General features: G+C 40.2%; 1 protein-coding gene across 1 annotated transcript; it reads left to right on the top strand.

Annotated features, from left to right (window-relative positions):
• The first annotated feature begins 12,705 nt into the window (after window positions 1-12,705).
• On the top strand, window positions 12,706-13,733 carry LOC130859182 (UDP-glucuronosyltransferase 1A10-like). Its single transcript, XM_057746485.1, has one exon. The coding sequence runs from the start codon at window positions 12,735-12,737 to the stop codon at window positions 13,731-13,733; it is 999 nt and encodes a 332-aa protein (XP_057602468.1). The 5' UTR covers window positions 12,706-12,734.
• Window positions 13,734-21,103: the final 7,370 nt, after the last annotated feature.

Raw genomic sequence — 21,103 nt, 5'->3', positions numbered from 1 at the left:
AATTCTCTGCCCATTGGCCTCCTCTCTCCCCTCTGCTGTGCATTGTGTATCTGCATTATGCATTGACCAAACCTCCCCCATTGGCAAAAATACCTGCTCAACCATAAACAGTAACAATCTCCTAGCATCAACTAGACAACTCCTTACAGGATACCCTTCCTTCTTGATCTTATAGGGGGTCATGAAGGTTTTGTACTCACAGATCTGGATTTTGTAAACTGTCAGTAGTATGTCATTTAATGTACAGCCCTATGTCTCAAAAAACTTATATAACTGTGCTTTTTTTTTTCAAATTGTCTAATATTTATTATTCTTTAGCCATTTGTCCAGAGTGAATTATTAATATTTGTGAACACCCTGGTTATGGATATGGCAATAATAATTTTTACAGCTTTAGGGAAGTATAACTGACATAAAATTAATTGCATTAATATACAGTTAATTATAACAGCAATTAATTTTATATAAACATATAAAGTTATATAACTGTGCTTTGACTTCTAATGAACAGAACACTTCTTAGAGCTTTATGAGATGTTGTTCCCAGATTATAATCCTCAATTTGGCCTGAACAAAAATTTTCAATTCTTTCTTAGATCAACTGATTAATTTTCATGAACAGTATCTTAGATGTGGCCACAAGTGGACACACAGGAGAGCTCAGGAAAACAAAATTTATTATGTTCACAGGTCCTAGAGACAAGACCATGGCACATCATGCAGGGCCATGTGGGGAAGCACCAGGTTCAGTCAGCAGGCCATGGCCTCTATTGGAGTTTTCATGGAAAAACAAGGCAGGGCAGGGCAAACAGCTTAGCACAGGCAAGTTTGAATAATTTTTAAAGGCTCTGTGTTATAGGGGTGGTCCCTAGTTGCCTGGTCCCTGGTCCTGGGATGACTGAGGCAGAGGAATGTTGCCTCCTATGGCTCTGGATTGGTTAGTTTTTCCATATCAAAGTCCTGCTCCCAGCTGGGCCCTTTGCTCTCTCTGAGAATTGGCCAGCCCAGGGAGGGGCAGTTTCTCCTCATCAGAGGCTTTTTAAGATGTCAAAACATCATAATATATGGAAAATTAAAAATACAGGAAGCACTGTATGCAGATAGGGTAGGGTGTCGTCCCTGGAAAGGGAGAACCAGGCATGGCTCTCTTGTCGTGAAAAAAAGCCATTTTGTGGCTACAATGTTTGCCCTTGAACCATTCTCAGTAAATAATAATCTTAAGGGAAGTGAGGGAATGCAGGAAGAAAGGAAAGGCAGTCAAGATATAATAGTTCAGCCATAAAACCCTCCTAGTTCCTCCTCAAGGGGTGTGTATAACAGTCTGATACTGATCTTCCAGTATTGCAGGAGCTAAGGTCCCCACCCAGGTGGAGTATGGAATGATGGTGTTGACCTCTTCTGACTTGAATCAGCTAAAGCTTGGACTCTGTCGACCTTTGCCTCAGTTATGTACTGAATTATACTATGCTTATGCCTCTTTATGAATATGAATGTACCTTTAGCTCAAAACTTCCCCAGTTTTGCTGTTTGGGGAGACACTGCTTTGGGACAGATTGTCCAGTCTTTTCTGTACTTGCTGCAAGCAATAAATCCTTCCTTCTCCTGATTTTGGATTGGTTGTATCTTTTGGCTTAACACTCACCAAGAGGCATACCCAGTTTTTCCAGTAACAGTATGCCTTCTTTTTTCATGGATAAATACCTAGGAATGGAGTACCTGGATTATATGGTAGGTGCATGTTTACTTTTGTACAGTCTCATCAGCAGCCCATGAGAGGTCCAGCTCTTCCCAGTGTCCCCCATTTGGGAAGGTCAGGCTTCATAATTTAACCATTCTAATAGGTGTGTATAAGTTCCATTGTAGTTTTAATTTAATTTCTGTATTGACTATTTTTTAAGCTCTTTATAGGAATCTAATTGCTTTACACTCTTGTACCAGTTTTTGAGATACACCACAGTGAATCAGCTGTATTTATACATATATCCCCATATCCCCTCCATCCCATGACTCCCTCCCATCCTCCCTGTCCTGGCCCTCTAAAGCATCACCTATCATCTAGTTGATCTTCCCTTGTTACACAGCAACTTCCCACTAGCTATTTTACATTTGGTAGTGTATCTATGTCTATGCTACTCTCTCACTTCATCCCAGCTTACCCTTTGCCCCCCACCCCCCACCCCAGCCTCGTGTCCTCAAGTCCATTCTCTATATCTGCATCTGCACTCTTGCCCTGTCACTGGGTTCATCAGTACCATTTCTTTAGATTCCATATATATGAGTTAGCATATGGTATTTGTTTTTCTCTTTCTGGCTTACTTCGCTCTGTGTGACAGTCTCTAGGTCTATCCACCTCAATACAAAGAGTTCCATTTCATTCCTTTTATGGCTGAGTAATATTCCATTGTATATATGTGCCACATCTTCTTTATCCATTCATCTGTTGATGGGCATTTAGGTTGCTTCTATGTCCTGTCTATTGTAGATAGTGCTGCAATGAACATTATGGTACATGTTTCTTTTTGGATTATGGTTTACTATGGGTATATGCCCAGTAGTGGGATTACTGAGTCATATGGTAGTTGCATTTTTAGTTTTTTAAGGAACCTCCAAACTGTTTTCCATAGTGGCTGTAGCAGCTTACATTCCCACCAACAGTGCAGGAGGGTTCCCTTTTCTCCACACCCTCTCCAACATTGATTGTTTCTAGATTTTTTGATGATGACTATTCTGACCAGTGTGAGGTGATACCTCATTGTGGCTTTGACTTGTATTTCTCTAATGATTAGTGATGTTGAGCATCTTTATATGTGTTTGTTAGCCCTCTGCATGTCTTCTTTGGAGAAATGTCTATTTAGGTCTTCCGCCCATTTGTGGATTAGGTAGTTTGGTTTTTTGGTATTAAGCACTATGAGCTGCTTGTATATTTTGGAGATTAATCCTTTGTCCGTTGCTTCATTGGCAAGTATTATCTCCCATTCTGAGGGTTGTCTTCTTGTCTTGTTGATGATTTCTTTCACTGTGCAAAAGCTTTTAAGTTTCATTAGGTCTCATTTGTTTATTCTTGATTTTATTTCCATTATTCTAGGAGGTGGGTCAAAAAGGATATTGTTTTAATGTATGTCATAGAGTGTCCTGCCTATGTTTTCCTTGAGGAGTTTTAGAGTGTCTGGCCTTCCATTTAGGTCTTTAATCCATTTGGAGTTTATTTTTGTGTATGGTGTTAGGAAGTGTTCTAATTTCATTCTTTTACATGTAGCTGTCCAATTTTCCCAGCACCACTTATTGCAGAGGCTGTCTTTTTTCCCTTGTATATTCTTGCCTCCTTTGTCAAATCAAAGGTGCCCATATGTGTGTGGGTTTACCTCTGGGTTCTCTCTTTTGTTCCATTGATCTTCCTTTCTATTTTTGTGCCAGTACCATACTGTCTTGATCACTGTAGCCTTGTAATATAGTTTGAAGTCAGGAAGCCTGATTCCACCCACTGTGTCTTTCCTTCTCAAGATTGCTTTGGCTATTCGGGGTCTTTTGTTTTCCATACAAATCGTAAGATTTCTTGTTCTAGTTCTGTGAAAAATACCCTTGGTAATTTGATCGGGATTGCATTAAATCTGTAAATTGCTTTGGGTAAGATAGTAACTTTCACAATATTGATTCTTCCAATCCAAGAACATGGTATATCCCTCCATCTGTTTGTGTCGTCTTTGACTTCTTTCATCAGTGTCTTATAGTTTTCTGCGTACACATCTTTAGCCTCCTTAGGTAGGTTTATTCCTAGGTATTTTATTCTTCTTGTTGCAATGGTAAATGGGAGAGTTTATTTCTCTTTCTGCTTTTTCGTTGTTAGTGTATAGGAATGCAAGAGATTTCTGTGCGTTAATTTTATATCCTGCTACTTTACTAAATTCATTGATTAGTGCTAGCAGTTTTCTGGTAGAATCTTTAGGGTTTTCTATGTATAATATCATGTCATCTGCAAAGAGTGACAGTTTTACTTCTTCTTTTCCAATTTGGATTCCTTTTATTTCATTTTCTTCTCTGATTGCTGTGGTTAAAACTTCCAAAACTATGTTGAATAATAATGGTGAGAGTGGGCACGCTTGTCTTCTTCCTGTTCTTAGAGGGGACACGTTCAGTTTTTCACCATTTAGAACAATGTTGGCAGTTGGTTTCTCATATATGGCTTTTATTATGTTGAGGCAATTTCCTTCTATGCCCATTTTCTGGAGAGTTTTTTTTTATCATAAATGGTTGTTGAATTTTGTCAAAAGCTTTTTCTGCATCTATTGAGATGATCATATGGTTTTTATCCTTCAATTTGTTAATATGATGTATCACATTGATTGATTTGCATATATTGAAGAATCCTTGCATTCCAGGGATAAACCCCACTTGATCATGGTGTATGATCTTTTTAATGTGCTGTTGGATTCTGTTAGCTAGTATTTTGTTGAGGATTTTTGCATCTATCTTCATCAGTGATATTGGCCTGTAATTTTCTTTTTTTGTGACATCTTTCCTGGTTTTGGTATCAGGGTGATGGTGGCCTTGTAGAATGAGTTTGGGAGTGTTCCTCCTTCTGCTGTATTTTGGAAGAGTTTGAGAAGGATAGATGTTAGCTCTTCTCTAAATGTTTGATAGAATTTGCCTGTGAAGCCATCTGGCCCTGGGCTTTTGTTTGTTGGGCGATTTTTAATCAGTCTCAATTTCCATACTTCGATTGGTCTGTTCATAGTTTCTATTTCTTCCTGGTTCAGTCTTGGAAGATTGTACTTTTCTAAGAATTTATCCATTTCTTCCAGGTTATCCAATTTATTGGCATATAGTTGCTTGTAATAGTCTCTCATGATCTTTTGTATTTCTGCAGTGTCAGTTGTTACTCCACCTTTTTCATTTCTAATTCTGTTGATTTGTCTCCCTTTTTTTCCTGATAAATTTGGCTAATGGTTTATCAATTTTTTTATCTTCTCAAAGAACCACCTTTTAGTTTTATTTATCTTTGCTATTGTTTCCTTCCTTTCTTTTTCATTTATTTCTGCTCTGATCTTTATGATTTCTTTCCTTCTGCTCACTTTGTGGTTTTTTTTTTTTTTTTGTTCTTCTTACTCTAATTGTTTTAGGTGTAAGGTTAGGTTGTTTATTTGATATTTTTCCTGTTTCTTGAGGTAAGACTGTATTGCTATAAACTTCCCTCTTAGAACTGCTTTTGTTGCATCCCATAGGTTTTGGGTTGTTGTGTTTTCATTGTCATTTGTTTCTAGGTATTTTTTGATTTCCTCTTTGATTTCTTCACTGATTTCTAGGTTGTTTAATAGCATATTGTTTAGTTTCCACATGTTTATATTTTTTATAGTTTTTTTCAGGTAATTGACATCTAGTCTCATGGCATTGTGGTCAGAGAAAGTGCTTGATATGATTTCAATTTTTTTGAATTTACCAAGGCTTGATTTGTGACCCAAGATGTGATCTATCCTGGAGAATGTTCCATGTGCACTTGAGAAGAAAGTGTATTCTGTAGTTTTTGGATGGAATGTCATATAAGTATCAATTAAGTCGAGATGGTCTAATGTGTCATTTAAAGCTTGTGTGTCCTTATTTATCTTCTGTTTGGATGATCTGTCCATTGGTGTAAGTGGGGTGTTAAAGTCTCCTACTATTATTGTGTTACAGTCGATGTCCCCTTTTATGGCTGTTAGCATTTGCCTTATGTATTGAGGTGCTCCTATGTTGGGTGCAAAGATATTTACAATTGCTATATGTTCTTCTTGCATTGATCCCTTGATCATTATGTAGTGTCCTTCCTTGTCTCCTGTAATGGTCTTTACTTTAAAGTCTAATTTGTCTGATATGAGTATTGCTATGGCAGCTTTCTTTTGACTTCCATTTGTATGGAATATCTTTTTCCATCCCCTCACTTTCAGTCTATATGTGTCCCTTGGTCTGAAGTGGGTTTCTTGTAGACAGCGTATGTAAACGTCTTGTTTTTGTATCCATCCAACCAGTATGTGTCTTTTGGTTGGAGCATTTAATAAATTTACATTTAAGGCAATTATTGACATGTGTGTACCTATTACCATTTTCTTAACTGTTTTGGGTTTGTTTTTGCAGGTCTTTTCCTTCTCTTGTGTTTCTTGCTTAGAAAAGTTTCTTTAGCACTTGTTGTAAGGCTGGTTTGGTGGTGCTGAATTCTCTTAACTTTTGCTTGTCTATAAAGCTTTTGATTTCTCCGTGGAATCTGAATGAGATTCTTGCTGGGTAGAGTGTTCTTGGCTGTAGGTTTTTCTCTTTCAGGACTTTCAGTATATCCTGCCATTCCCTTCTGGCCTGCAGAGTTTCTGCAGAAAGATGAGCTGTTATCCTCACGGGTTTTCCCTTATATGTTATTTGCTGCTTTTCTCTTGCTGCTTTTGATATTTTTTCTTTGTGTTTAATTTTCATTAGTTTGATTAATATGTGCCTCAGTGTATTTCTCCTTGGTTTTTTTCTGTATGGGACTCTCTGTGCTTCTTGGACTTGATTAGTTATTTCCTTTCCCATGTTGGGAAGGTTTTCCTCTATAACCTCTTGAAATATTTTCTCAGACCTTTTCTTTTTTTCTTCTTCTAGGATGCCTACAATTCGAATGTTGGTGCACTTAATGTCACCAAGGCTTCTGAGACTGTCTTCCATTCTTCTTATTCTTTTTTCTCTTTCCTGCTCTGTGGCAGTTATTTCCCCCATTCTATCTTCCAACTCACTTATTCGTTCCTCTGCCTCAGTTATTCTGCTGTTTATACCATCTAGAGTATTTTTAATTTTTTTTTTTGTTATCTATTACGGTTTGTTTGCTCTTTAGTTCTTCCAAGTCTTTATTAACTGTTTCTTGTATTTTCTGTATTTTGTTATCGAAATTTTGGATCATCTTTACTATCATTACTCTGAATTCTTTTTCAGGCAATTTTCCTATTTCCTCTTCATTTATTTGGTCTTGTGTATTTTTACCTTGTTCCTTCATCTGTGACATATTTTTTTGTCATCTCATTTTCTCCCCACTTTGGATGGTTGGGATTGTGTTCCTGTCCCACTGGGTGTTTGGCCTGAGGTTTCGAGCACTGGAGTTTGTAGGCTGTTGAGTATAGCTGGGTCTTCGTGTTGAGGTGAGAACTTCTGGGAGACCGCACTCTGATGAATATTCCCTGGGAACTGGGTTTCCCTGTTAGTCCAATGTTTTGGACTCAGAGCTCCCACCTCAGAATCTCAGGCCTGACCCTGGGCTTGTGAATCAAGATCCCACAAGCCCTGAGGAGCAGGAAAATGAAAAAATTAAAAAAAAAAAAAAGATGGAGCAACAAGTGGAAAGTAAAACAACTGCAATAGTTGAAGTGAGGAGGTGGGAAGAAAAAAAAAGAATAAAAGTAAGAAAGGGCACTGGCTGTGGGTGCGGGGCTTAGATAAGGGGGGGTGGGGTTAGGCAATGGACAGGCCCAATACTTAGAAAAGGCCCTGGCGGTGGTGGGTAATGGTGCTTAGGCCCAATGAGTCTGAGGGGCCCAGGAATGCCTGTGGGCAAAGGACTAGGTCGAGGTACCCAGCAGGCTCCCTGGGCCTGAGTTGGTAGGAGAAATTCTAGGTACCTCCCATAGTCCTCCAATCTTGGAGGCTTGCTTCCTCTTGGTCTTTTCTTCCTCACCCCCTCCCTCTTATTCTCCTAGGACCCTCACAGCTGGAGGGGGCACTGGAAGACAGGAGACCAGACTCTGATGCCCAACAGGCTTTCCAGGGCCAACTGGGCTAGGGTAATGCCTGTGGCACTTCCCCAGATCTCCCAGTCTTGTAGGGTCCTTGTCTGCCTCTCTTCCTCTCCCCCACTCCCCCACTCTCCTAGGTCCCAAGCAGCTGGAGGGGTCCCCGGAGTGTGAAAGACCAGGTCTGTGAGGTTAGCAGGCTTCCCAGGGCTGGTGGGCGGGGGAAATACCTTCTCTGCCTCCCTTGATCCTCCAATCCCAGAAGGCCCCTCCCCTGCCCGCTTCTCCTCTTCTCCCCTGCTTTCCTTCTACACCCCCAGGACCAGTGAGACCTAGAGGGGCCCCTGGAGGACCAAAGACCAGGCCTGGGGGCACAACAGGCCTCCCAGTGCCAAGTGCATAGGGAGGTTTCCCACAGCATCGCCCCTGATCCTCTGGTCCTGCAGATTCCCCCCCCACCACTGTCTGCCTCTCTTCCTCTTCTCCTCTCCTCCCTCTCTCCCACGCCTATACAACCCACTCAGCCAGAGAGACTGAGGGACCAGTCGTGGGAGCCGAGCAGGCCCGCAAGACCCAAGTGGGCAGGGGAATGTTTCTCTGCACCTTCCCTGGTCCTCTGCTCCTGGAATGTCCCACCACCAGTCTGCCTCTCTTCCTCTTGCCCTGCCATGCTCCAACGTCCCCAGAATCAACGCATCTGGGAGGGGACCCTGGAGAGTTGGAGACCAAGCCTGGGAGTCCAGCAGGCTTCCTAGGCCAGTGGGCAGCGGAAATGCCTTTCGCTCCTCCCCCGATCCTCTGATCCCAGAGGGTCCCTTCCCCCTTCTGCCTCTCTCCTTTTCCCCCCACCGCTTTCCTCCTGTACTTCTAGGATGAACAGCCCAGAGGGGCTTTGGAAGGTGGAGGACACACCCAGAAGAAATACCCGGCATTGCCTCCCCTGTTCTTCTGACCTGGAGAGATCCCTTCCCACCCCCACTGTCTGCATCTCTCCCTCCCTCTGTCCCCCTCCTCACCACGCCCCCAGGACCCTCGTGCCAGAGGGGACCCAGAGAGTGAAGGACCAGGCCCGGGAGCCCAGTCTCCCTCCCTGGCCAAGAGGGCAGGTGAAACGCCCTCTCACCTCCCCGTCCCCCAATCTCAAAGCCCCCACCCCCATCAGTCTGCCTCTCCACCTCCTCGCCCCTTCTCCCTCCCTCCCACACCCCTAGGACCCAGGCAGCCCAGAGGAGGCCTTGGAGGGTGAAGGACCCTGTTGGGTCCCCAGCAGGCCTTCAAGCCAGGGAGCTCAGCAGGCCTCCTGGTCTCCTGGGAGGGAGAAACCCAGTTATGGTTCCAGATCTCCCCAGCCTCCGATGGTCTCTCCAGGTGGGAACCTCCCCCCTCACCCAGCCACCCCCAGGGGCACCGGTCCCATCCGGCTTCCCCATCCCCATCCCCTTGACTTCTGTCAGGTCTTACCCGGTTGCTCCGGGGTTCCTGTGGTCTCCTTCAGCCTCAGCTCCCCCGCCGGCCTCCAGCAACCTATCTATATGTGGGGAGAAGCGATCTCCACGTCTTCCGACGCTGCCATCTTGACTCCGCTCCCCTGTATTAACTATTGATGTTGAGAATCTTTATGTGTTCCTTTGCCATCTGTGTATCTTCCTTGGTGATCAAATCTTTGTCTATTTTTAAAACTTGTTTCTTCTCATTATTGAGTTTTGAGAGTTCTTTATATATTCTGGGAATAAGTTCTTTAAAAGATGTACACTTTGCAAATATTTTCTGTGCAGTCTGTGAATGTTTGGTTTTCTTTTTTTAGTAAAATTTTAATTTAAAAATTGATTTAGATTAACAAGAAAGTTGCAAAATACAGTTCAAAAATTTTCATATACCGCACACCCAGTTTCTTGTCTTGTTAACCTCTTATGTTACTATGGTGCATTTACCACCACTAGTAATCCTCTCTCTCTCTGTCTTTCTCGTTCTGTCTCTGTCTCTGTCTCTCTCTTTCTATATATATATATATATATATATATATATATATATACATGCATATATATATATAATGTGAAAAAATAAAATTCATGTTTTATGGCAAGATTAGAAAAATCCAAACATAAATTTTTTCTTTGCCCATTTGGATGTCCTCCCTCCTCTTTAGTGTGTGCTGTGCATCTGTATTAACCAGACCTCCTTAGTAAATAACCTTTCTTCTTAATCTTGTAAGGGGCCACGATAGCCCATGACCCCCTACTCCCTTTGTATGTATAGATCTGGATTGTGCAAACTGTCAATAATATGTCATTTAATGTACAACCTTCTAGCTCTAAAACTACATAACAGTGCCCTTCTAATGGGCAGAACAGTTCTCGGAGCTCTCTGAGAGGCTGTTCCTGGGTTATAATCCTCAGTTTCTCCAAAATTGAAATATCCAGTTCTTTTACTTAGATTGACTGATTGATTTATTTCATCGGCAATGATTAACTAAAGATTCGAAGTTCATTAGTTTCTACCCAGTGTCCTTCTCCTCCCCTCTCCCACCCCCACCCAGGACTGCATCCAGGATAACATATTACATTCAGTCATCATGTCTCCTTAAGCGTCTCTTAGTTGTGACAGTCTCTCAGACTATCCTTGCTTTTGATGACATTGACAGTTTTGAGAAGTATTGGTCAGGGATTTTGTAGAACATCCTTCAATTTGTGTTTGTCTGATATTTTTGTCATGGTTAGTCCAGTGTTATAGATTTTTGGGTGAAAGTCCACAGACAGCTATCCTTGTATCTCATTTTAAAAAAGCAGAGTAATGCATTCTGTCACTCACCATTAAGTATTACGTTAACTGTGGGTTCCTTTACATGCCCTTAATTAGATTGAGAAACTTCCCTTCCTTTCCTAGTTTCCTGAGAATTTTTACCAGAAATGGATGTTGGATTTTATTAAACACTCTTTTCTGTGCCTATTGAAATTATTACATTGTTTTACTTTTTTAGTTTATTCATATGGTGAATTGCTTTGATTGGTTTTTTCCAAAATTAAAATAGCCTTGCACCCCTGGAATGAATCTCACTTGGTTATGATATATTATATTTTTATGTATTATGTGGTACAGATATATGTTTATATTATTGAATTTGTTTTGTTAAATTTTTGTTTAGAATTTTTGCATCTACGTTCTTGAGGGGTGTTGGTCTGTAGTCTCTCTTTCTTGTAATGTCTTTATTTAGTTTGGTTATGTGGCAATGCTGGTCTCATAGACCAGTTCTATGGTCTCATAGAGTGAATTAGGAAATTCCCTATGCTTCTACTGGAATATATTGTATCTGTATTCCAGAATACTTTCTGGAATGATAATCGGTAGCACTTCTTTCTCCAATGTTTGGTACATTTATCAGTGAAGTTATCTGGGTTTGAGGTTTTATTTGTGGGAAGGTTTGAATTGCAAATTTAATTTCATTTTAAAAAGTATAGGTTATTTGTATTCAGCTTATTTATTTATTCTTGATTAAATCTAGTAGTTTTTATATTTTAAGGAAATTGTCCATTTCATCCAAGTTGCAGAATACATTGGCATAAACTAATACATTATATTCTCTTATTATTCTCTTAATGTCTATAGAATCCGTAGCGATGCTACCTCTCTCATATCTGATACTGGCAATTTCTGCTTCACTTTCTCTCTCCTTCTCTCCCTCTCTCTTTCTGATCAGTTTGGCTAGAGCTTTATCATGTTAATTCATGTTTTCAAAGAACAAGCTTTTGGGTTCATGGATTATCTCCACTGTGTTTTATTTTCTATTTTATTGATATCTACTCTGAAGTAAGCCTGCTTGGAGGTAGACCACTCTCCCCCATTTTTATTTTTCAATCATTTATCTGAAACTTTCCCAGTCACCAAGGTAAAAGGTGACTAAGCAAATGTCACCAGTAATAGTCTGGGTGTCTTGGAAGGAGCCCTCTGGCCACCGAGGAAAGATTATGTGCCCAGGTTGGATTGAGAATCCCTCACCAAATGTCCCCAGGGTCGCACCTGACATCACTGAATTTACCTATGAAGGTGTCTAGAAAGCCTTCACAGTGTCGTTCAGTCTGATGCAACAAACATTTCCTTGTGTGCTTTCTCTGTGTGAGGCATAGCGTGGGTATTGTGGGAGGAGAGTACAAGCGTGAAGAAGATATGTCCCCTGACCTCAAGGAGTGCTTGACAGAGTGTGAGACAGATACAGAGACTCGTGAAGGAGGGCACCAGGCCTACTGGGGCAACCCCACAGCAGAGGTATCAATAGAAGTCTGTGAAAACAGAGAGAAAAGAGAAAGGAGTCCCAGCAGAGTGCTTGGGTGACCCTAGGATGTGTGACATATGTAGGGAAAGTGATTTAAAATAGATGACAACCGCATTCCATCAGGTCCCTAGAAGGGTCCAAGTAGGTGGGGTTCCCAATCTTATCTCAACATTTCGGAAGCCTCAGAGGGTTTGGAGATGGAAGAAGACACGCAGTAATGTCAGGCATTGCAGAGACTCCTGTCAACCTCAAGGTTGCTGCCAGTGAAGAGGTCAGTGGCAAGGACTTCAAATCTTTCCTTGGAATCTGGGATGGCAATCACTTTCTGGACAAAGAGTCTTTGGTAGTCTGAAGATAAAATCCGAATTTGCCTTTGGGACAAATTGCAAAAATACCAGCTTTATTGAAGTGTACTTTCCTTTTTATCTTTCTGAGTCCTGAGGTTCCAAAAGCATTGGTTAGTAATTGTGTTTCTGAAAGGGCATCACCGTGCAATGTCTCTGCTCATGGTAAAGCTCAAAAGCTCTCTCATCTGGAAAACATACTACTACCTGTTTCAGCATATGCTTCTCATTCATTATCATCCTTGTGAGTAAATCATTGGCAACGAATGTAATTTTTTTTCTTTTATGAATGTCTAAATACACACCCTCTCCTGAGGCAGGTTTTATGCCTGTACTTCAGCTGCTCCTGCTACATGAGCTTAGGATCCAGGCAGCGAGATTGCACTGGGCTGCTGTTAACCGATGGCTCCTGCAATTTCAAGCAGCTTGCTTCCTCTCTGTGCGTGTCTGCTGCTGACACCTGGCTTTGCTGAAGCAGGCAAGCTGCTGGTAGTACCCATGGATGGGAGCCACTGGTTTACCATGCGTCAAGTCGTGGAGAAACTTGTCCACAGAGGGCATGAGGTGGTTTTAGTCATACCAGAGGTGAGCTGGTACCTGGAAAGTTCAGTCAATCTGACGGTAAAGACTTATTCCACATCTTACACTCTGGAGGATTTGAATCGTGAGTTCCGGAAGTTCTCTGATTTTCAATGGAAAGGTCAGCCATGGAGTTTATTTTTTATGTTCATGAATTCATATAACAATGTTTTTGACTACTTTTTTTCACATTGTAAGAGTTTGTTTGAGGACACAAAATTAGTGAGATACTTAGAAGAGAGTTCTTTTGATGCCGTGTTTCTAGATCCTTTTGACATGTGTGGCTTAATTGTAGCCAAATATTTTTCACTCCCCTCTGTGGTCTTCACCAGGGGAGTATTTTGCCATTATCTTGAAGAAGGTGCTCAGTGTCCCATGGCTCTTTCTTACGTTCCTAGAGATTTATTAGGGTTCTCTGATGTCATGACTTTCGGGCAGAGAGTGTGGAATCATATTCGGCACTTGGAGGAGTATTTACTTTGCCGCTATTATTTCAAAAGTGTTGCAGAAATTGCCTCTGAGATTCTCCAGACGACTGTCACAGTGTCTGATCTCTTCAGCCAAACATCAATTTGGTTGTTACGAACTGACTTTGTTTTGAACTATCCCAAACCTGTGATGCCCAACATGGTCTTCATCGGTGGCATCAACTGCCATGAGGGAAAACCGTTGTCAAAGGTAAGTTACTTCTCCTTAAGCATATTAAGAATTAATGTGGCTTTGCACATTAAGAAAGAAAAAAAGGTTGCTTACTTCATTTATATCCTTTGCATTTGTAATTTCTTTCTGGATGAACAAAGTATTTTGTGCAAGTTAACTTAGTAGTGTGTCATCAGATTTTACAAAGCTGTCTTCTTTGATGTGTATGTGTATACTATTGGTGTAATTGTATATAATTTCCAGGATGCATTTTTAATACTGTTTTTGGAAAAATGCTGAAAAATACAGTAAGAAATGAAACTTCCCTTTTGTTAATCCAATGCCACCCCCATAGGAAAAAGCTTTAACTGTTTTGTGTGCGTCTTTTCCAATTTTTCTGAAATTATTTTATATAAGTGTATATATCTAATGTAAGTTTGCACACCCACTTATTAAAATATGATCTACTGTCAGACTGGGCATATTGTTCTTTACCTTGCTTTTTTCACTTGCCAATAAGTTATGGGCAGCTTTACAGTGAGTACATGCAAATCTGTCCCATTCCTTTTAATAGTTGCATAAAATTCTTTACTTTGATGCACCATAGTTTATTCAACTAACCAATACGGAGAGATATTGATAGCTTTTCCCACTTTTTCTTTTATAAGCAAGGCTGTAGTAAACATTCTTAATTTCTTTACCATCATATATTTCTGTCTTCTTGCTCTTCTCTCTGTAAGCTAGAGTCTTTAGGGGTAGTGTTACTGGGTCAAATGGTATGTACATATTATATTTTAATGAATTTGACAAACTGCTTTCAGATATTGAACAACCTGACACTTTGGTCAAAAGTATAGGAGAGTTCTGTTTGTCTATACCCCTTCTGCCTCCAGATGTTGTCAAAGTTTAAAATCTTTAGCAAAAAAATTCTACATGGGTGCATCAATTTTTATATCCTATTTTCCTAATACACTGGCCATTTGTATTTTCTCTTCAGTGAATTATGTAGTCACATTCTTTAATGATTTTTACAGGACTTTCTTTTTATAGGTAATTATTGTAAGTCCCGTGAGTATTAGGAATATTAAAGCTTAGTGTTTTGTAGGTGCTGCAAATATTTTTTCCCTTGGCTATCTTTCATCTTTCCTTATCTGGGACTTTCATTTTTGGGTATTCACACAGGTTGACTTTTCCTTTAATGGTTTCTGCATTTCAGCTTGTTTAGATCTTTCCAAGTCTGACATATGTAAGCATTTTTTCCCTATTATGTCTGAATGTTTTAATTCTTCCAATGTTGATAGTTTTATTTCTCACAATGAGAACTCTGCGTGGTGTAAGGATCTAACTTCATTGCTTTTCTAAGTGGATAGTGCATTATCCCAACATCATTTAACAACAAATCCTCCTTCATTCACTGAATTGAAATGCATCTTTATCATATTTGCAACTCGCACATTTATTTGCATCTGCTTTTGAACTTTCAGTCGTGCTCCACTGATTTCTGTATCTATGCATGTGCCAGTAGCACATTTTGATTATAGTCGCTTTGTAGTAAGTTTTAATATCTGGTGGGGCATGCCGCATACTCATTATTTTCTTCCAAGTTTTCTTGGTGATTCTCATAATCTATTTTCCTCACAAAATTGAAAATTGTTTTATCCCATTCCAAAATATAAAAATAAGCCATTATGGTTGTGTTAATATTATGTAAAATATTATTCCTCATTTGAGAAAGATTGACCTCTTTTTGCTATGGTTTTCCTATTCAGAATATAGTACTTCTCTTTATTCAGATCTTGTTCTATGTCTACCAATGAAAATTTGCATTTTACTTTGTATGTCTTTTACTTTTTCTTATTAAAATGTATTCGTAGGCATTTTATTATTTTTGAAACTATTGTGAACTGGTAATTAAAATAAAGTATGGCTTTGCTGTTTGCACATTTATCTTGATCTAGCCATATTACTAATTTCTCTTATCAGTTTGTAAGATTTTTTTAGGGATACAATATCATCTGCAAATAATAACCTCCCATATTCATACCTCTTATTTTGTTTCACTGAAGCACATACCTCCAAAACATCACTGAGTCATTAGTTCAAAAACAAGTACTCAATAGTTTACGAATAATGTTGAAGAGTTAGTCCAGCATGTTTGAACTGGAATTCAATCACTTGCAGTTGAAAAGGTCTTTGCAAATACAGGAGTAATATTCCTGGCAAATGCAGAACCTCTAAATCCAGGTGAAACACCTGGTGGCTTATCTCAGCCTATTATTTTATTATTTATTATTTTCAATCTATTGATCTGGCTACATATAAGGCTCAGTACCTCTTATAATAGAGTCATATGGTCTCACATATCGGGGGTCTTACTTTCCCCTCTGAACCTAGGAGTGGTTAGAGATGGATTATGTACTCAGTGAATTTATGTTATGGACACTCTGCTTATGTAACTGCTACTGCTTAGAACCTGAATCCAGTCTGGCTAGGACAGCATTTTATAAGGGCCTCTTGCCTTGCCCACTGGGGACACCAGGATCCTCACATAGTTGAGGAAGTTTCACCCAGACTGGGTAAACAGACAGACACACACACACATACACACACACACACAGACACACAGTATAATGTTGGATTTCTTTAGCGTGACTGAATATAAGTAAACGAGAATAAAAATATTGGTTGGGCTGTAGAATGCTCAGACTTGTATAAAGCATCCCATTTTTAAAAGGAAATTTTTTGGAATAAGCATAATTAAGCACTTTCCATCATACACGTGCTGAAAGTGAATTTAAGTGTTTTTGGAGTAGAGAAGGTATTATTTTGTTTGTGTAAATTCAAGATGTTATGTCAGGGATTGGCAAACTTTCATGTAACGGGCCAGAGAGGAAATGTTCTAGATTTTTCAGGCCATGTAAGTCCTCTGTCACATAATCACTTTCTGTTTTTTCGGTTGTTCATTTTATTTATTTATTTCTTTGGGCCAGGTGGCTTGTGGGATCTTAGTTCCCTGACCAGGGATTGAACCTGGGCCCTCGGCAGCGAAAGCGCAGAGTCCTAACCACTGGACAAGCAGGGAACTCCCTGTTTGGTGATTTATAACTCTTTAAAAATCTAACAACCATTCTTAGCTCATCAACCATACAAAAACGGGTCACTCTGACCTTTCAGTCTCTGTGGAAGTGGGGGACAAGATTGCTGAACCCCTGTGCAAGGGAGAAGTCAGAGGTGAGATAACTGAGGGAGGAAGGGACTCTAGGAGGAAAAGCTACGTTTTAAATATGTCATAATGTTCTACTCACCCTGAAAACCCAGTACATCACCTGTTAATAAGAAATACATTAAAAAAACAGAAATCAGAAATACATTAGTAAAGAGATGCTACTGTTACAAGGTTATTCAAAGTGGAAATAAATTTAAAACATTAGGGAGATAGGGACTTCCCTAGTGGTCCAGTGTTTAACTTGTTCTTATAAACTGGAGTTTTTCATTGATCCAGGTTCCACTCTTTTGACAAGCTCATAGCCTGTCTAACTGTGTACTTGGTATTGCCTCACAGCAGGAGGCAGCCTACGTCTGACTGTTCTACTTTGAGTGATTCAGACATTGATCTGAGTGCAAGAGTCATGCTGTCATGTGTTTCCTTTGGCTTCCCAGAAGTCCTGAGGGAACCAGGACCAGGTGACAAGTATGGATTAGGCTGGACAAGTTTTAGCCTACAAAGACGCATAATTGTGTAGAGTAGTTCTCCCTTATCTGTGGGGTACACGTTCCAAGACCCCAGTGGATGCCTGAAACCAAAGATAATACTGAACCCTAAACTATGTTCTTTCCTCTACATTCATGTCTATAATAAAGATTAATTTATAAATTAGGCACAGTAGGAGAACATTTGAATTGTTAGCACCACTACTCTTGCATTTTGGGGCCATTATTAAATAAAATAAGAGTTACTTGAAAACAAGCACTGCAATACAGAAACGGTGTATCTGATAACCCAGCTGGCTGCTAAGTGACTAATGGGCAGGGAGTGTGTAGGGCATGGATTCTGTGACCAAAGGGATGATTCACCTCCTGGGCAGATTAGAGTGGGATGGTGCACGATGGTATCATGTTACTGAGATTGGCATGCAGTTGAATTGCTCAGTTCAGAAGTCTCCATGATTAGAAAACCCATCGTGCAGAATCAAATGGCCCTCAATATGTTAACTGCTTCCCAGGGGGGAACTTGTGCTGTACTATGTACTGAATGCTGCATCTTTATACCTGATGCGTCTTCATGTGTAACCAATCGTATGACCCATATGAAGATTCAAGTTTCTGCTCTGAACAATTCCTTTCCCGTTGAGGGGAAGTACTAGGCTAATGGTTTGGTTCAGGAGGATCTTTGCTAATGACACTGTTGGTCATACTGACAATTTTAATTACAGTTTGTGGCACTAATAAGGGATAGTTTCTTGCCTTTCACACTGTGTGTCACCTACTTGTAATGGCTTGCAACTATAGATCACATCTGTAGTTCTTCATAAAATAACGAACATATACAATGCACATATGAGGAAAATTGCCTTAAGTTTTTGCCTTTAATAGACATCTTGGAATTGACTGTAATTCCTTGCTGAACATTATGCTAGTATAACCATCCTCCCCCCCCCCCAAAAAAAAAAAAGAAAAGCAAGAGAACCGGACTATTAGGACGTGGCATTGAGAGACATGATGGACTCAGGACAGGCAAGCAACTGCTCTGGCATCAGGGAACCAAATATTTGCTCATCTAATGCTTTCCATTGAAAGATTAATGACCAAAAGCAGAAAATTGTGAAATAAAATTCATATTTTGTGGCAAGACAAGAAAAATCTAAACATAAAAAATTCTCTGCCCATTGGCCTCCTCTCTCCCCTCTGCTGTGCATTGCGTATCTGCTTTATGCATTGACCAAACCTCCCCCATTGGCAGAAATACCTGCTCAACCATAAACAGCAACAATCTCCTAGCATCAACAAGACAACCCCTTACAGGATACCCTTCCATCTTGATCTTATAGGGGGTCATGAAGGTTTTGTACTTGCAGATCTGGATTTTGTAAACTCTCAGTAGTATGTCATTTAAAGTACAGGCCTATGTCTCAAAAAAGTTATGTAATTGTTCTTTGACCTTAATGAACAGAACAGTTCTCAGAGTTTTATGAGATGTTTTTCTCAGACTGTAATCCTCAATTTGGCCTGAACAAAAATTTTCAATTCTTTCTTAGATCAACTGATTAATTTTTCATTAGCAGTACGTTAGGTGTGGCCACACATGGACACACAGGAGCGCTCAGGAAAAGAAAATTTATTATGCTCACAGGTCTTAGAGACAAGGCCATGGCACATCATGCAGGGCCATGTGGGGAAGCACCAGGTTTGGTCAGCAGGCCATGGCCTCTATTGGAGTTTTCATGGAAAAACAAGGCAGGGCAGGGCAAACAGCTTAGCACAGGCAAGTTTGAATAATTTTTAAAGGCTCTGTGTTATAGGGGTGGTCCCTAGTTGCCTGGTCCCTGGTCCTGGGATGACTGAGGCAGAGGAATGTTGCCTCCTATGGCTCTGGATTGGTTAGTTTTTCCATATCAAAGTCCTGCTCCCAGCTGGGCCCTTTGCTCTCTCTGAGAATTGGCCAGCCCAGGGAGGGGCAGTTTCTCCTCATCAGAGGCTTTTTAAGATGTCAAACCATCATAATATATGGAAAATTAAAAATACAGGAAGCATCGTATGCAGATAGGATAGGGCGTCATCCCTGGAAAGGGAGAACCAGGCATGGCTTTCTTGACATGAAAAAAAGCCATTTGTGGCCTAAGTGTGGCTACCTTGTTTGCTCTTGAACCATTCTCAGTAAATAATAATCTTAAGGGAAGTGAGGGAATGCAGGAAGAAAGGAAAGGCAGTCAAGATATAATAGTTCAGCCATAAAACCCTCCTAGTTCCTCCTCAAGGGGTGTGTATAACAGTCTGATACTGATCTTCCAGTATTGCAGGAGCTAAGGTCCCCACCCAGGTGGAGTATGGAATGATGGTGTTGACCTCTTCTGACTTGAATCAACTAAAGCTTGGACTCTGTCGACCTTTGCCTCAATTCTGTACTGCATTCTATTGTGCTTATGCCCCTTTATGAATATGAATGTACCTTTAGCTTAAAGCTTCCCCAGTTTTGCTGTTTGGGGAGACACTGTTTTGGGAACGGATGCCCAGTCTTCTCTGTACTTGCTGCAAGCAATAAATCCTTCCTTTTCCTGATCTTGACATGGTTGTGTGTGTTTGGTTTAACACTCACCAAGAGGCATACCCAGTTTTCTGGTAACAGTATGCCTTCTGTTCTCATGGATAAACACCTAGGAATGGAGTACCTGGGTTATATGGTAGGTGCATGTTTACTTTTTTAAGAAACTGCCAGACCATTGTACAGTCCCACCAGCAGCCTATGAGAGGTCTAGTTCTTCCATGTGTCCCCCCACATTTGGGAAGGTCAGGCTTCATAATTTTAGCCATTCTAATAGGTGTGTGTAAGTTCAATTGTAGTTTTAATTTGATTTGTGTATTGACTATTGATGTTGAGAATCTTCATGTATTCCTTTGACATCTGTGTGTCTTCTCTGGTGATCAAATCTTGGTCTATGTTTAGAACTCGTATTTTTTTTCTCATTATTGAGTTTTGAGAGTTCTTTATATATCCTTGACATATGTCCTTCACAATGGATATACACTTTGCACATATTTTCTGTGCAGTCTGTGAATGGTAGGTTTTCTTTTTTTAGTAAAATTTTAATTTAAAAATTGATTTAGATTAACAACAAAGTTGCAAAATACAGTTCAAGAACTCCCATATACCTCACACCCAGTTTCCTCTCTTGTTAATCTCATATGTAACTATGGTGCAGTTAGTACAACTAGTAAACCTCTCTCTCCCTCTCATATATATAATGTGATAAAATAAAATTCATGTTTTATGGCAAGATTAGAAAAATCCAAACATAAATTTTTTCTTTGCCCATTTGGATGTCCTCCCTCCTCTTTAGTGTGTGCTGTGCATCTGTATTAACCAGACCTCCTTAGTAAACAACCTTTCTTCTTAATCTTGTAAGGGGCCACAATAGCCCATGACCCCCTACTCCCTTTGTATGTATAGATCTGGGTTGTGCAAACTGTCAATAATATGTCATTTAATGTACAATCTTCTAGCTCTAAAACTACATAACGGTGCCCTTCTAATGGGCAGAACAGTTCTCGGAGCTCTCTGAGAGGCTGTTCCTGGGTTATAATCCTCAGTTTCTCCAAAATTGAAATGTCCGGTTCTTTCTTAGATCGACTGATTGATTTATTTCATCGGCAATGATTAACAAAAGATTCGAAGTTCATTAGTTTTTACCCAGTGTCCTTCCCCTCCCCTCCCCCACCCCCACCCCAGGACTGCATCCAGGATAACATATTACATTCAGTCATCATGTCTCCTTAAGCGTCTCTTAGTTGTGACAGTCTCTCAGACTATTCTTGCTTTTGATGACATTGACAGTTTT

The sequence above is a fragment of the Hippopotamus amphibius genome, chromosome 8 (genome assembly GCF_030028045.1).
Source record: "Hippopotamus amphibius kiboko isolate mHipAmp2 chromosome 8, mHipAmp2.hap2, whole genome shotgun sequence".
NCBI classification, from domain to species: domain Eukaryota; kingdom Metazoa; phylum Chordata; class Mammalia; order Artiodactyla; family Hippopotamidae; genus Hippopotamus; species Hippopotamus amphibius.
This window is presented reverse-complemented; position numbering and strand designations above follow the sequence as displayed.

Coding starts and splice junctions, on each gene's coding strand:
- LOC130859182 (XM_057746485.1), top strand. CDS start 12,735: ATGGCTCCTGCAATTTCAAGCAGCTTGCTTCCTCTCTGTGCGTGTCTG.